Source organism: Mixophyes fleayi, chromosome 5 (genome assembly GCF_038048845.1).
Source record: "Mixophyes fleayi isolate aMixFle1 chromosome 5, aMixFle1.hap1, whole genome shotgun sequence".
NCBI classification, from domain to species: Eukaryota; Metazoa; Chordata; class Amphibia; order Anura; family Limnodynastidae; genus Mixophyes; species Mixophyes fleayi.
In genome coordinates, this window is record NC_134406.1 from 241,373,909 (window position 1) to 241,389,980 (window position 16,072).

The following is a 16,072-nucleotide window of genomic DNA, read 5'->3' on the forward strand; positions in this document are numbered from 1 at the left end:
CCGAGGGATGCTTATACTCCCATATATTTGTGATTCTTTCTTAAGAGAAGATCTCTTTGGTCTAATAATTAGGTGCTCGGACTTTAGACAAACTGGTCTTATGTTTGATTCCTGCTTATGTATTTTCCATGTAAAATAGTTTTTACAGTATTATTGATTTTATTATATTTTATTTTGTCTGATCTAACTTCTCTTCATGTCGTTTTTTTTTTTTTTTTTATATATATATCTTTTATCTGTTTTTATTTTGTATGTATGAAATGCAGATAGATGCAATGAATGAAACTGTAGGCCATTTTCTTGAAAGCTTAAAGTTGAGTTTATAGGCCCCCAAAGCTAGATACACTGGGATTTTGGAGCATTTACAATGATTTATTTTCTCTTTTACTTCATGACCACCAGACTACAAGTATTGTGTAAAAGGTTACATCTATATTTTCAGAAATTTATCTTTAAACTCTCTAAAGGAAAAAAACAGCATAAAAAGCAACAATTGAAGTTAAATATACAGTGTAGTTTCTTATAGCACTAAATGTTCACAACCTTTTCCAACAAATGAAAGATTCTTGAAAGTGATGTTTTTACTGTCATTTTGCCTTAGAAATTATAACCCATCCTGAAGACCTTGGATTGTATCGCTGAGAATTTTGTGATACAAAAAGTGTCACTTTTTTGTATTTTAGATTTTTAAAACCATTTTTCTTTAATCCCTTTTGAGAAGAAAACCCCTAAAAGCTATAATATTGCTGATGGAAACCACATATAATTATACCTGGACATATTCCTTTGAATTCAAGGAGTTTGCTGTTGGCAGGGATATTTTACAGTACAATAGAACATACTGTATACTGTACATGTTGGCTCTCACAGGCACATAATCAAACACTTGTTTCCAATAATGGCTTTATGGAAGGTGTAGAACGGTAACGGGTGCTTTTAGGGCTGCATACCACCTTCACCAGCAGCCCCCCGCTACTTCCTGCTAAATTGTCAGATGTTTGTTGTAGCTTGTAACACTTGTTTCACATGCCTGCGGATATGGTATTACAGGTAGGTATATTTTTGTTTGATTAAATGTATTGTTTTATCTTATTACTGAGATTAAGGGTAATGTGCGGCCCTTTTGAAGGTTAGATGACCGCACCATGTGGCCCCTGAAGTTTATCGGGTTGTATATCCCTGATCTAGAGCATAACATTCTACAAGCTGATGATAAGAGTCTAGTAATCTAGAATCCACATATGTTCCTTGCACACTGCAATGTATTTGCCAACGAACACATCTGTATGTATATTTATACAGCAGCAATTGCCACTGTTGTGTTAATAGCACCTGCCTGGATGGCTATATGTATCACAAGTTAACCCGGATGATGGAAGTTAACTGACTTCACTATTTTAATTTTTTTGTCAAATAATGTCAGTATACCAAATTTCGGGTCAATTGGATGAGCCCTTTCTGAGAAAATAGTTTTTTCCACACACACACACACACACACACACTAACACACGCCGCTAGGCTTTTACTTTTATATGTTAGATAATGCTAACAATTTAGTAGGTCAGTGTATAACTCCGCCCAGCAGGTGGCGCTGCAGCTTGTTTTTTTTGTTTTTTTTTCCCCACACACAGACACACGCCACTAGGCTTTTATATAGTAGAGATATATATATATATATATATATATATATATATATATATATATATATATATATATATATATATATATATATATATATATATATATATATATATTAGACTCAGCTACCCAATCCTATTAACACATCAGCTGCAATAATAACAGCTGTTGGTGAGGCGATGAGGAGGACGGTTTGAGTATCTTTCAAACGTCTGAAATACCAGATATCATTGTCTCGTATTATAACAACACAGAGCCCAGTTTACTATACACTGTTTATTACGCTCGTAGAAATGTATGTCAAACCCATTAGTGTCACATAACGGTTATAGGCGTTAAAAATTCTACTTAAACGCAAGTAATAAACACCAGGCCTAAAGCAGAGTGCAGACAAGCCTCTTTTAGCCTCCTTCTGCAAATAAATAGCTGATAGCCAAAAACAATAATTTGCACTCAGTTGCCCATCAAATGTAAATATATCATACACCAGAATAGACCTTTTTGGGTGATAAAAGGACATAGCGCCCGGAATTTGTCAGTGCTTGCACATGATCGTAATGAACTTGAAAGCTTCACAACAATTGGTGGTATTTAATTATAGACTAAGTATTGCGCAATGCAGAAACCTAAATTTGACATTATTTTAGTTGTATGTATAACTTTTGTCCATAATTGTGACTCTTAATGTTCATATTAACCGGATGAAAGAAGCAACAATTCTGACACGTACCAAGTCATCTTACAATAAGAATATACTTATCAAACTGCAATATTTTGCCTACGCTTTATAATTCTAATTTTCCTCCTTTTGTAGTATGCTTTAATTTTCATATCGTTAACTGTCTCCTGTTATTAAACATTTTTATTATGATTTGTTTTGCTCAGGTCTGCAGAAGTTATTAGATCTCAAGAAACTGAATTTATCTTATAATCGCATACATGACCTTAACGGTAAGTGGATGTGTAACCTCTGTTTCCTCATTTCCTTTGTTAGATTGTGAATTGCCAGTGAAGAGGTTTTATTAATGACAAGACATTTAAACGGAGACATCGTAATGCAATCGAATGCTTCATCATGACTGTTTGTGTAATGGTTTGTGACCGTATCCTCTTCATGATATTATCACATTGTACACCTTTCAGAACTACTTTGTGTTTTCAGATTGTTTACCACGTTGGGGTATGAGAGTTTTACCCTTTCAAATCAGAGACATCTTGAGATAAAAGTGTATGCATCAATTATTGTGTTCTTACATCAGTTACAGCATTTAAGGACGTTTGGATTAGGATCATAGGATCATTGTTCATGTGAAAGAGGTTGACAGCTCCTTAATATAATATGCCCTCACTGTACAGCAAATGGGGGATCCCTACATTATTTGAAGCTGAGGGTATGATTCAGGTAACAGGGGTGTTCCCAATGGAATTGGCTTGTTTTCTGCACAAGGGAGCATATTTTACTGAGAAGAGGTTGTTCACTTATGGACAATCATTTTAAGATGTTCTGCTACAGGTTTCTGTTTGTTCATAAAGTCTGATGGGTAGAAAGGTAAATGTTTTCATGCCTTACAGACTCTTTTTCTTGGTACAGTATAGTAACCTGTAGATGTCAGGTAATAGACTACACTAGTGATATATAATTTCTGGTTCTCCTGTTAGTTTTGGTACATAGATGTCTTCTGTGAGTGATGTGTGACTGTGGGTTGTTTAGGGCCATTGCAACACAGGGTTTATTACATTTTACCTTTAGTAGGTAAGTATGAATCCTACGTGCAGAAGGTACATTTATACGTAAGAAGTGACCCCAGGATAGTGGTGTGAGGGATGAGTTTTGTTTGATGACCATACCCACATCTACTCAGCAACTCTCAGTACTATAACAAGGGGAGGAGGAACCCTTTCCACAGATTGATTTGTTGTTGTTGGTAGGTACACTTTGTCCAATATTTGAACTTGAATACATTCAGAACCAGTGGCGGATCCAGGCGATCGCCCCCCCCCCACCCCCCAGCAGGGGCTTGCTGCCGACGGCTGCACACTTTGTGCAGGTCCGTTTGGCAGAAACAGGTTAGGGCAGTGTGCTGCCCGGCTGCTCTGATTGCCCAGGGTAAAAAAAAATTCTACATCCGCCCCTGTTCAGAACCAGCCCTACATCATGTCTCCGCTCCATAGGCTGCATGTACAAGTGGCCACACACAGCTTTCTAGTACCCCAGCAGTGATTCAAGCTGTATTTATACATCACCACTGAACTGCAGAGAGTGGCTGTAGCTATGTAGCTGTTTCTGAGCTGATACAGCTGCTGAACCAACCAGTAGATACAGTCCACCAACAACTGGCAGTGTTTTATCAGCTACACAAATTGCTCTGCAGCCTATGGGGAGAAATCAATTCCCCTCAGAGTATCGCCGCACTAAACCTATTGCTGTTAATACGGTAAATTTAACCCGGCTTTCTGAGCTGCAAGCAAAAAGCCGTCGTTGACACTACCGTAATAAAGGTATTTAAGCGAACTATTACCGTAATAACAGTAATAGTGCACAGCCCGCATTACTTTTTACAGTAATGCAGCCAATTGAATTCCCCCCTATGAGTACAATTAATGAAAAGTTTTTGGAGTGAGAGGAAACAGTGGGAAAAAGACCATACTTCTCCTTTATATTCAGTTGAATAAGAAATGTATGTGTTTAGAAAAAGTGATTTGCTTTGTAGGCACTGATTTGTATGTGTCATCTTGTCCTTGTGTTCCAGGATTATTTCCACTACATGGATGGAATCACAAACTCAGCCATCTTTATCTCCATAGCAACTGCATTAATAGCATAGACCAAGTACTGCACGGCATGATGGGATTGCACTCTTTAGTTCACCTTACATTAAAGCAGGATGAGAAAGGCAACCCTGTTTGTAACACCGCAGGTAATTGGCACTTGCATTGAAATGACTACCTATGTCTAGGCCAAAACACCTATATTAATATAGTAATCTATTTTATTGCCCAAATGTTGAACAAAGGTGAATGAAACATATTTTCACTTTTTTGTTCCTTAAGTGTAAGTTGTACAGACTTCAGTTTTATATGCATAACATCACATATTATTGCACAATGCTTTTGTGTACAAACTAATTAAGATTATGTTGGATCCTTTGTGGTAATCTGCCACTCATCTTTCAGAACTGTGTGAATAAATATATATTTAGAATTTACAGTAGGATGTACATTATCACATATATTAGAAGTCACAAAGGAGTTCCAAGAATTGGTCATGGAACTTCAAGGTGACTTTTTAATATCTGTAATAATATACAGGAGAGGAATGTTATCTCAAAATACACACGTTTCATTTAAAAAAGGAAATATATCACGTTTTATTGATAATATAGGACAATGTACTCCCTGCTGTAAATGATAGGATCATTACATGTTACAGAGGAGTTCTATGGCCTTATAAGAAAAGTTCTTTTCATCATTTTTTTTTCTTTGTCTTCTGCAGTGTCCTAAATCTAGACACCACAACCTACCCGTGTGGTTATTGTGTTTAGGTTTTGGGCACAGCAAGAGCCCTTACTGTAGAATGCTACCTATTCTGTAATCCACGCTTTTAACACACTGTTCGATCTTTAATTCCTCTACACTTAATGTAGAAGTCTTCATAGTCCATTAAGGAGCCTATTATTTTGCCTTTAGGATACAGAGATCTGGTTCTTGGAAACTTGCCGCAGTTGAAAGTCCTTGATGGTGTAAATAGGTCAGGTGAACCTGTTCTTGGATTTGATATAGATTCAATAGATCTCCCCAATCTGGACTTCCTGGAATATTTGATTTCTTGTGACCTTAACAGTGGGAGCAAAGAATTAAAGGTAAGAATTTCTCCACCATTAACCGACTTTGTATTAGCTTTCTATGCTTTAATTATGTAATATTTTATTTAGATCTGTTGACAGAAATAATTCCAATTCATGTTGGTGCCCCAGATCCCAGGAGACTAGAAGCTGACATTGGGATATAAATCAGGGTCTCCACTGGGCTAGCTCAGTCCTGCTGTACTTTCAGATTCGCCTGACGTGCAGGAAATATCAGATAATAACTTCAGATTTATTTCCAGCAAAGTACAAAACATGATTAAGATAGAGGTGCTCAACCATGGGTATTATCTTCCTTATGTACCCCCCCCCCCCAGCCATTTTTAAGGTGATTTTCATAATTTTTTTTGAAATGTCTGTACTTCTTACACCCTATATCTCAGACAAGTGGAGATACCGCTGCTCATACCCTTTGAAGGATACACTTCATATGGACTGAATTCATATGGGTTGAGTTGACAGTCATTGACCATGTTTGTACTTTGACGTTTTTTTATTAAGTAAACTGAAATGAGAGGCTGATAAATGATTCAGAGAGCCGTAGGCTACTACACCCGTAGCGCGCCTACTCTGTAGGTAAGAAACAAACTCATCCTTAATTTAAAATCTGGCTTCCTGCAAGCCCCCCATGAATGTTTGTTACTCCTCTCCACTTGGCTTTTTAAAAAGGTCACTACAATCTTTGTCACTCATTTCCTTCATTAAATCATAACCGTATAGCAGAATAATGCTACTGAGGTTGAAGGTGGAGGGGGCTGTCATACCTGCGCCAGTCACCATCCTTGTTTCTCCTGCTTGCATATCCTCAAGTGCTCGCTCAAGGATGGCTCATTATCTTCAGCCTTCACCGTGGAAATACATCAGGATTAAAACCTTATTACATTTTTCTTTCCTGGTTTATTTTCACTTTGGAGAACAAATATTCTCTTATATTTGAAAATTACTTTCAGTTTCAGTTGCCAAAACTTTTGCCCACCCTCAAATGTCTTGCACCCTAAGCTGCAGCCTAGTCAAGCTATTGGATGATCAGGCCCGGACTGAGATCAAGTGTAAGAACGTGAGATGCGCAAATTGTTTTTTAAAAGGTTACATCAATCCCTTAGCTGCCTGCAGTGGAACTTTACATCAATCTTCATACATCCACTGTTGGCTTCAGGGGTGGTGACCTTTTGACTCTCTGCCATACACATAGCAGCTCACAATGCCAGATAGTGTTTGTATAGAACAGCTGCTTTTCACTATACAAAGTCACTAATTCAAGGTAAGCGTTACAACGTGGTTCTCACAAAGCAATGTTTTGCCGTCTCTCTTTAATTGCTGCCTGAAGCAAAGTACACCTATTTCCTCATCGTCAGTGTACAATCATTGAACTTGAATGAATGTGTGAATAATTTCAATGTTTTTGTCTAGCATGTGCCTTATATCTTTGTATTTTGTATTATCAGGATTCTACAAGTGTCCCTGGCGTAACACCTCGAATTGATCAGGTTTTATCTCAGTATCGAAAACAACCTGTTACCCTTGGTTCGGGTTCCCAGACTAGTTGTGTAGATGTTCTCTCTTCATCATCAGAGCAACAGTTTACCAATCATCAAGACACAAACAACACGCTCCGTGAAATGAGGATTAAAAAATTAGAGGACCAGATATCAGAACTTCTCATGAAGGTTTGAGAGTACAATATATTATTATATATAGGACCCATGATTGTAATGTGTAAAAACTGAAAATTGTTCATGTATTTTTTTTTTTATTTTTTTTTTTCATTTATAGGCTTCTAATCCCAGAACAGGTAGGCCAGAAAAAATCTTGAAACCAAAGAGAGACACGGACCTGACAACAGAGAGTGACTGCGACAGTGGGAAAGAAAATGTAAAGACCACTTTAACTAAAAAGAGCAAAATCTCTAGTTGTCGTAAGAACAGCCAGATACAGAAACCTCAACCAGCAAAGGCTAGAACTGTAAACAGGTATCCCAGTTGCTCTATTACAGTGATGGCTAACCTGTGACACTCCATGTGTTGTGAAACTACAAGTGCCAGCATGCTTTGCCAGCTATCAGCTACTTATCTACTGGCAAAGGATGCTGGGGCTTGTAGTTTCACAACTCCTGGAGTGTCACAGGTTAGCCAACATGCTCTATTACCTCGTTGTTATTGGTTAATATAATATCTTCCAAAGCGGGTGTTTCTGGGCGAGGGTTTGGGCAGGTCAGACAGGGTTTATGTTGTCCCGATTCCATTTTGGGAGGTATGTCATTTGATAATGTTTGGGTTTATGTAATAAAATAGTTGATGTAAAACACATAGTGTAACCTATAGCAACCAATCTGTATAAAATGCGTCCAGATTTATCCTTTATCTGTTTTGTTGATTGATAATTTCAAAAGAATAACAAACGCCCATACAAGTGATCCTGTAACTGGTGAAAACCATAATAATCAGGCCCACTTAAAGCTGTATAGGGTAAAGCATTACTTATGAATTTACAGTTGTGTTCCTTTTGGATAGTCACTTTTCTGTGTATCTTTTTTGCTCTAGTAATGTGTAATAATATGTTGCATATAGCATTCATGCTTTCTGTCTGTAATTTAGTTTTTGTTCTTTGGTAACGCTTTGAGCTATATAAAAAAAGCATGTAAAACCGATCTGTTCAGCAGTGAGCAGTCACTTTCCCTGCGCTTGTACAGGGAGGGGATCATGATTTAAGTAAATTACATACACTGAGATGAAACAAAAGGTAACATGGCCCTGTGCAAATAAGCTTTCAATATAAGAGGTTTGGGGAACACCTGATTCCGTCCAGATGTTACAGTAACAATTGCAGCAGCTGGACTGAAAAGTGTGTGTTGTTATTAGAAGGCAGCAGCATTATCAGCCACCAATAATAAAGTAGTTCTTGATGGATGGTATTTCAGTGGTGAAACATGGAGATATAGCAGAAGGTGGAAACACAATACAAGAACCAGTCAATATAAAACCTTAAAATAGTCAGCTACTGCCATTGAACCATATTAGAAAATTACATCCAACCACAAAGCATTGAGAGTCAATTCTGGACGGACATGGACAGCCTGCATCTATGTCCTTCCAGTTCTGTTGTCCCTTTTCTCATAGAATGCAATGAACCCTATCTGCAGTGCTGGTTGACTGATGAATGCAGACAGAACATACCACAGGCACAGAGAAAGGGCCTGTGTGCGTGAGGCGCCCGCCGCCTGCGTGTGTGCGTGAGGCGCCCGCCGCCTGCGTGTGTGCGTGAGGCGCCCGCCGCCTGCGTGTGTGCGTGAGGCCCCCGCCGCCTGCGTGGGTGCGTGAGGCCCCCGCCGCCTGCGTGGGTGCGTGAGGCCCCCGCCGCCTGCGTGGGTGCGTGAGGCCCCCGCCGCCTGTGTGTGTGCGCGAGGCGCCGCCGCCTGTGTGTACGTGGCCTTAGACTGAATAGTATATTTTGCTTTCATGATTCATATCTAAAACCATTTTGGCTTGTTATCCTTTATAGAAAAATTTATATGGTTCTAGTAAAGCACGTTCAGGTGTGTTTCCTTTTTCCACTATTATTTTATAGTGTGCCAAAGCAAAATACAGCAAGAAAGCAGAAAAGTCCCAGCCCTCTGAGGAAAGCAGAGAGTCCGAGTAGTGTCTCTTCAGAGAGAGTAGACACAGACAGTGCGGAATGGGTTCGAGCCAAACTGACTGCAACTCCAAGAACTCAGAGAGGGAAAATTGAGGCGTCTGTATCCAATTCAGTAGAGGAATCAACATACAGGGTAAGATACATCATCATACATTTTATGCAGCAAATTGTACCAAGAGCTCAAAGTTTTATTTATTTCTATCTCTCTATCTATCTATCTATCTCTATAATCTATTATATACCTGTGTTGATTCTGCAGGCACTTGTTTCAGAATTGGATCAGGAGCGAGAGCGGAGGTGGAAATCTGAACAACTTGTGATGAAGTTAACAGAAAGTATTAAAGAATTACAATGCCAGGCAAAAGAAGAGAAAGACATTAACAGTATGGCTGTGTTTACTACTGACAGGTAAGAAAATCTTAATGTTTCTCACGTCTATTGGACTTCCAGTCCAGTAGGGGGCAGCGAACTACTGGCAGGGATTATTACACACACTTAGGGTCAGATGCAATTCCCTGTGTTGTTCTTCAGAACGCGAGGCACGCATAATTACCGTTACTAACGCAGATATTTAGAGCAAAAATCAGCGTTGAAATTACCGTAGTAACGGTAATAATGTACAGCTATTACCATAGTAACGGTAATAATGTACAGCTATTACCATAGTAACGGTAATAGTGCGCAGCTCGCGTTGTTCTTTAGAACAACGCAGGGAATTGAATTTGCCCTATAAATGATCTAACTGGTCTAATCATATTTTTTAATTATAATTTGCTTTAGATTGAGTAATTAATGTAATAATTGATCCATTTTACATGGTGGCTTCTCAAATATAATCTTTGTGTGTGCGTGGACATCAGTAGTCATGGACAGTTTTACTGTACTACTTCTTCTTTTTTGTTTATTTAGATATATGTTGCAAAATAAAGTTGGCACACACGTTATCCAACCATTTGGCATGCTCGCTGACCAATGGATCAGTTTCCAATTTGGCCCAAACACCCAGATCCTATAATACCCCCTTAAGTGTAGTTGGTTGATGACCACCAATAAGTGGTCACCAGTCTACTGAAACTTTTAAAATCCGAAGAGGTTTCATTCATTCTCAGTCTACTATATTGGTCTGTGATGCTCCACACACCAAACTATTACAAGTCACTGTAGTCTAAAGCAGCTAAATGCTGTATATGCTGCCAATATGAAGGTATTTTCTGTTTGTAACTTCCAGAAAAAGCAGATTGTCTTTGTCTTTTTATCAGTGATTTAGATGTGTTTGTGCTACTTAAGTAACACAAGAAAACTAAGTATTTTTTTGTAGTAAATTAAGTAAATTAAAATATCAAAATGAGTTGTCTTAGATTTCAAGCTTGTTTGGACCTTAAAATGTTAGTATGATCCCCTTAAAATATAATATATATATATATATATATATATATATATATATATATATATATATATATATATATATACAGTATATATATATTATATATATGAGAGAGAGAGAGATTCAACAGGCATAGTATGGTTATGTAAGCTGTAAACTATACTGCCAGACATCTATATTACTTGTCACCACTTCTTCCCCTCCTACACAGTACAGCTTTCTGCCAGCATCTATATGCATTAAGCTGTGACTAAGGGGGAGGACATGAAAGGGAGTTTTACAAACAACAACAGGTATAAGAGCCTCTCATGTAATGTAACACAGTAAGTGCCAGTGCTCCAGTCTTCTGTGAAGCCTCTTATCTGTGCATATTCTCTTAGTTATTAGAGAAGTCTTACGGGAAAATGATAAATGGGGTTTCGGAGGCTTTATGAGTCTGAAGCACGAACGGTAACCAGAACTTTTATTCTGATTCTGCTTTTTTTTTCTAGGATTAAAGAATTATTTTTGAAAGAAAAAAATGAAAAGAGTACACTACAAGCACTTTTACACCAAGTGAAAGAAGAAAATAAGAGGCTTACAAATGAGATAAACAAATCTGCTAGTAAAGAAGACGATTATGAACGAACTTTTAAAAAAATGGAAGACGAGCTGTCCAAACTAGAGACACACAGGATACAGCGAGAAGCATTGGAGGTATAGGATATACTATGTAATACATGACAACATGATATTTTCACTGGTTTGCGAAACCTAAAATTCAAGTTGGCTTTTATAAAAGAGCTACAGTTACATCATGTACTTTGCTCAGACCCATTTGCACGTACCCATAGCAGTTGGCACAGATCCAATGGCAACTGGCACAGACCCCATTGCACAGGACACCTGGCAGTTGCCACAGAGGACATTGCATCTGCTCTGTGTTACCTGATACACTCATTATGCCAATCCCCTGACAATTCGCACAGAGTTTATTACACAGACCCAATGTCACTTGGCACAGAGACATCAGTGCGCAGGCTGCAGGGCAGTTAGCACAGACCCCATTTCACACATCACTTGGCAATTCCTAAAGACTTCACTGCACACAGTTCAATGTCCCTTTTCCACTGGCTTAATGGCAGAGACCCATAGACCCCATTGCACGGACCACCTGCCATGTGGCACACACACATATCATGATGGCCCAAACTTTGTGGTACCTGGGCCAGAGCTTATTGTAGATAGTCCTAAGCCACAATCTGGCTGCAGGTTGTTCTGCACCCAAAGTGGCACTGTTGGCGTAGACTGCAGCTCTGTCCTAGTGTCCCGTGCAGACAGGGTTCATTCATTACTAATCACGCATCTCCAGAAGGCCTTTAATCCACTTCCCATGTTATCAGATGTTGAAAGAGTAAATTAGTATGGTGATTACTTTGTGATGTGGGGTTCTGGGCAGAGTGACAATTTCTGGGCTTCCAGTTTTAATTCAGACTACCGCTTTGGTCTAATGTCACAGAGAGGTGTAATAGTTGGTGCATGTCCCTTGCTTCATTTTTATCATGTATTTCCTGAGGCCTCTGATCCACATATGCCAGATCAATCTGAGATGGGCAAATCCACAGCCAGTTCTCCTGCAAATGGAGTTGAGCAGGAAGCGGATTGAAGATTTTCACAAGGCTGTTGGAGGGTGGTGAAGAGGGGTGAGATGAGAATTGGGATGCCAGGTACCATGATGAGAGGGTGGGGATCCTGGAGTAGGTCTGATTTGAACAGATGAATTGTTGTCTGTTCTGAGGTTGAGTACAGAATGTATGTGATTGTTGTGTGTCTTGTTCGTACCATGTTCACAACCTGACACACTACTCTCCCAGGAGTGAGAATAGTGCAGAAGTATTAATGTTAACAATAATAGATTTCTGGTGGCTCCAGACCAGCCACGGACATCCTGGTACACAAACGTCCTCACCATGTCAGCGGGTCATTCATGGTGTCTGCCTCTCAGACAAGTCTTGTTAAGTATAGGGCAGTTTCTGCACCAAGGTTGCAGCATCTAGCTTTAATGTTGTGGCTGCTAAAGCCTTGATTCTGAGAGCAAAGGGTTTCAGCCAAAAATGACCACAGGGTGTGGAGGCATTATATTGCCTGGTGTGAGAGGAAAAGGTTTTCCACTTCTTATTTTCAAGAGCCCAGGTTCCTTATGTTCTTACAGGATGGACTGGATGCTGGGTTGAGCCCTGGATCCCTGAAGGTTCAGGTATCTGCCCTTTCTATCTTTTTTCAAAGAACATTGGCTTTATTGCCAGATGTTAAGACATTTTTTCAGGGTTTACTACATATACATCTTCCTTATGTTTTCCTCTGGCACCATGGGATCTAAATTTGATGTTTGATGCTTTGCAGCATTCACCATTTGAACCCTTGAATTAAATAGACTTAAAATTCCTTTTTAGTCATGTTTTTTTTTTTTAACTGCGAGAAGAGTTTCAGAGCCGGCAGCTTTGTCCTGCAAGTCTCCTCTTCTTATTTTCCATGATGATAGGGTGGTCCTTTGGATCAGGCTTTCCTTTCAGTCAATGGTGTCTAGATTTCACTTTATATTCAAAGGACTCGTGATATTCGAAAACAGAAAGTCTTCTGGTCCTGTATGAGGCCTATAAGAAAGGTTAACCAGCATCTAAAATATCTATTGTGAGATGGATTACATCCATAATCCATAAGGTTTACAGAGGAGCATAGGAAGGGGAAGAGCTAGGGATCAAATGCTGAGATTTTAAGTCCCCTCACTCCTGACTGTACTTGATAAACCAATGTTTAAAAAAAAAAAAAGGATTAACGTAAGTATAAAATTTTATTTTTTCTGTTCGCAAATGAACTTTTATTTTACAGGTACTCATTATAGAGTCACATTGTCCTGTCACTCTCACAATTACGTTAAGACCTAATGAATGCTAAAATGCGCAATATATTAGAAGAATATAAATTAATAAGGGGGTGAGCCATTTGAGCTTAGTTGATATATGTTTTGTTTGTATGGTTTGTAATTGTGTTGGGTAGGTATAGTGCATTACATTTAAATTTATCTTCATAAAGTCTTATTTATTTTTCTTTGAAAAGTATTAACCATATCATAATCTGTTAATCAGTTTTATACAGTTATCATAGCAAAAAAAAAAATCAATTTTGCAGCTATTGGGAATGACATAAACAGATGGCGTCAAGAAAATAAATTGTTTAAACATAGGCTGCATTTTTTACATATATTTTGTGACATACAGTACATTTAGCAAAAAATCTAGATTTTTATTGTTTTAGTGCTGGAGTCTGCAGTCCTCACTTTAGCTTTTATCTCTCCATCTCAAAAGCTTGTACTTTCACTGTGCTGTACAAGAAGCAATAGGCTATTTGAGTGAATAGGGCAGCTCACAAAGAGCCACAGTGGACCTGTACAGACAGCGAGAAAATTTATATAATTTTTTTTTATTTTTGTAGCCTTGTTCATAGTGCACTCCCTGTATACTTCACCCACTGCCTACGCACAATGGAGGCAGCTATTAGTGAGGGGAACCAACATGAATTGATTGGCCTCCTACTCAGAGCATGGTGAATGGGCAGACCATGATCTTCTGAATACCCGCTCAGCAAAAATTGCACTCCTTACAGGTGATTGGTGCCCCTTTAAAAGTACAGTACACAAGTTTAGGAAGTGCAGTCATGTCCATTTGCTGTTAATGACGTGGCAGTGTGTTTGTTCCTTTTTTGTTTTTTTTTAAAGCATTGTCTTAATAAAAATAATGGTATTTCTGTTGAGCACAGATGAAACACATGCAGGAGGCTGACCGCAAAGCATCTGCTTCCCAAAGAGAAATCGATTTGCTTCGGGCATCTGTACGTCAGCACAAAGACAAAGTCCAACAGCTCCATGAACTGCTTACTTCCAGGGAGCAGGCACACAGGTACTTGTATATCATGTGCGTGTGTTTCCAGGTTTCTAAGTCACATCTGCTCTCATCGGGGCCATCTCCTGCTGTGGAAATCTTGTTCAAAGACAGTATGTGAACTGCCATAACCTTCCCGGGGCTTGTGATATTGTCGTGTTCATTTGTTTTTGAAGACAGAAGTACTGTGGTGGATATGTAAAAACAAGATTTTTGTCTGCATGTAGCTTCAAAATTGGTGCTCATATCCATAAGTAAGTGAACGCTTTGGACAGGGCTTAATAATTGTATTACAGTTACTGATTCTATATTTGATCCTTTTTATAAATGAGATTTAGATGACTTTCTATGGTAATGCCTTCATGTTCTTCTTTGGCTCCGAAAGAGACAAAGGGGCTTTTTGATACCATTGTGCAAAGAGCAATGATGTACTGTAACCCATAGCAACCAATTAGATTTCCTAGTTTAGTCAGACTAAAGAAAGCTGACATTTGGTTGGTTGCAGTGGCTTACATCATGTCATGACATTCATCATACTATTTACTTTTGTAACTTAACCTGTTTTGGTTAATATTCAAATAGAATTAGTATTGGTTAGTGTTACACTTTTGTGACCACATTCGGCAGAGCAGTAGTGAATTCAGAGAGAGCTGCACCATGTACAAAATAACGTGGTGTATAAGGTTAATCACAAACTATCATTGAGGCCTAACAGTTGTGCTAATCCTTGCAGACACTTATGCAGATATGATCTATATTATGTTGGTATATACAGCTCTGAGACACTTAAACGCTAAGGAGGAACAGGGCTTGTCCTCAGCAAATTTGCAATACAGTTGTTAAGTGCTGTTTGTCACCCAGTTATTTATGATAGCGCGTGTGAACTCCTTTTTTTTCACTTGTACAAATAGAATAGTCTTTTGTTCATGATCTGTACTGCACCATGATGCCAGTTCTAACTACAGCCCATTCATTCAAATGGAAGAAGTGCCTCTTGCAGAGCTAAATACTTTCAAAGGGCTGCTCTAACAAGTTCAGGTAAGGGATAAGTTTGCTATTAAAGCAGCGCTGTCACCTAGTGGTGAACATTTTTGCCATCACTTTAAGATGGCTGCAGAACGGGAGTGTGAGTGGAATAACCAATCCTCTATGTCCATGACTGAGGCTTCTCATCGGTCCTCACACTCCCCTCCATAACATCATGCAGTCCCGGTTTTCATCTGGACTATGAGGCTGACCTGGGAACCGAGGAAATACAGCTGCAGTCCCCCGACCTCTGGTGCTATAATCCCTGCGCCACCACCTACGTGGTAGTGCATCTTTAAACAATTGGTACAGGCATGATTCTGGGCAAGGATTGACCATGGTTTAAGATTTGCAGTCAGGTGTTGCCTTTTCCTTCCCTTTACATTCTCATTAAAAATCCTCCACAGCTGTCTCTGTTTTTAAAGATTACAAAGTCTTGGATACACTAGATCAGTGATGTGCAACAGGCGCCCCTCCGAACATTCCCCCAGCTCCTTCCTTTTTATTGTCAGATTAGATTATTATAGCTTGTAACATTTAAAATGCCTGCTGATACATTATTATAGTTAGATGTCTCTTTCTTTGATTAAATGTAATTGCTCTAACTTATT

General features: G+C 38.9%; 1 protein-coding gene across 3 annotated transcripts in view; it reads left to right on the forward strand.

The window, feature by feature from the left end:
• Positions 1-16,072, forward strand: part of LRRCC1 (leucine rich repeat and coiled-coil centrosomal protein 1) — a 32,814-nt gene that overhangs the window by 1,709 nt on the left and 15,033 nt on the right. For 2 of the 3 annotated variants that reach the window (XM_075213734.1, XM_075213733.1), the window contains 9 exons: positions 2,524-2,589; positions 4,389-4,556; positions 5,326-5,498; positions 6,947-7,168; positions 7,275-7,471; positions 9,066-9,267; positions 9,394-9,542; positions 11,010-11,214; positions 14,314-14,453. In XM_075213734.1, the coding sequence (XP_075069835.1) occupies positions 2,524-2,589; positions 4,389-4,556; positions 5,326-5,498; positions 6,947-7,168; positions 7,275-7,471; positions 9,066-9,267; positions 9,394-9,542; positions 11,010-11,214; positions 14,314-14,453 (1,522 nt within the window). Of the gene's footprint in view, positions 1-2,523; positions 2,590-2,712; positions 2,732-4,388; positions 4,557-5,325; positions 5,499-6,946; positions 7,169-7,274; positions 7,472-9,065; positions 9,268-9,393; positions 9,543-11,009; positions 11,215-14,313; positions 14,454-16,072 lie in introns of those variants that run through there. The other variant, XM_075213736.1, reaches the window with a different exon arrangement.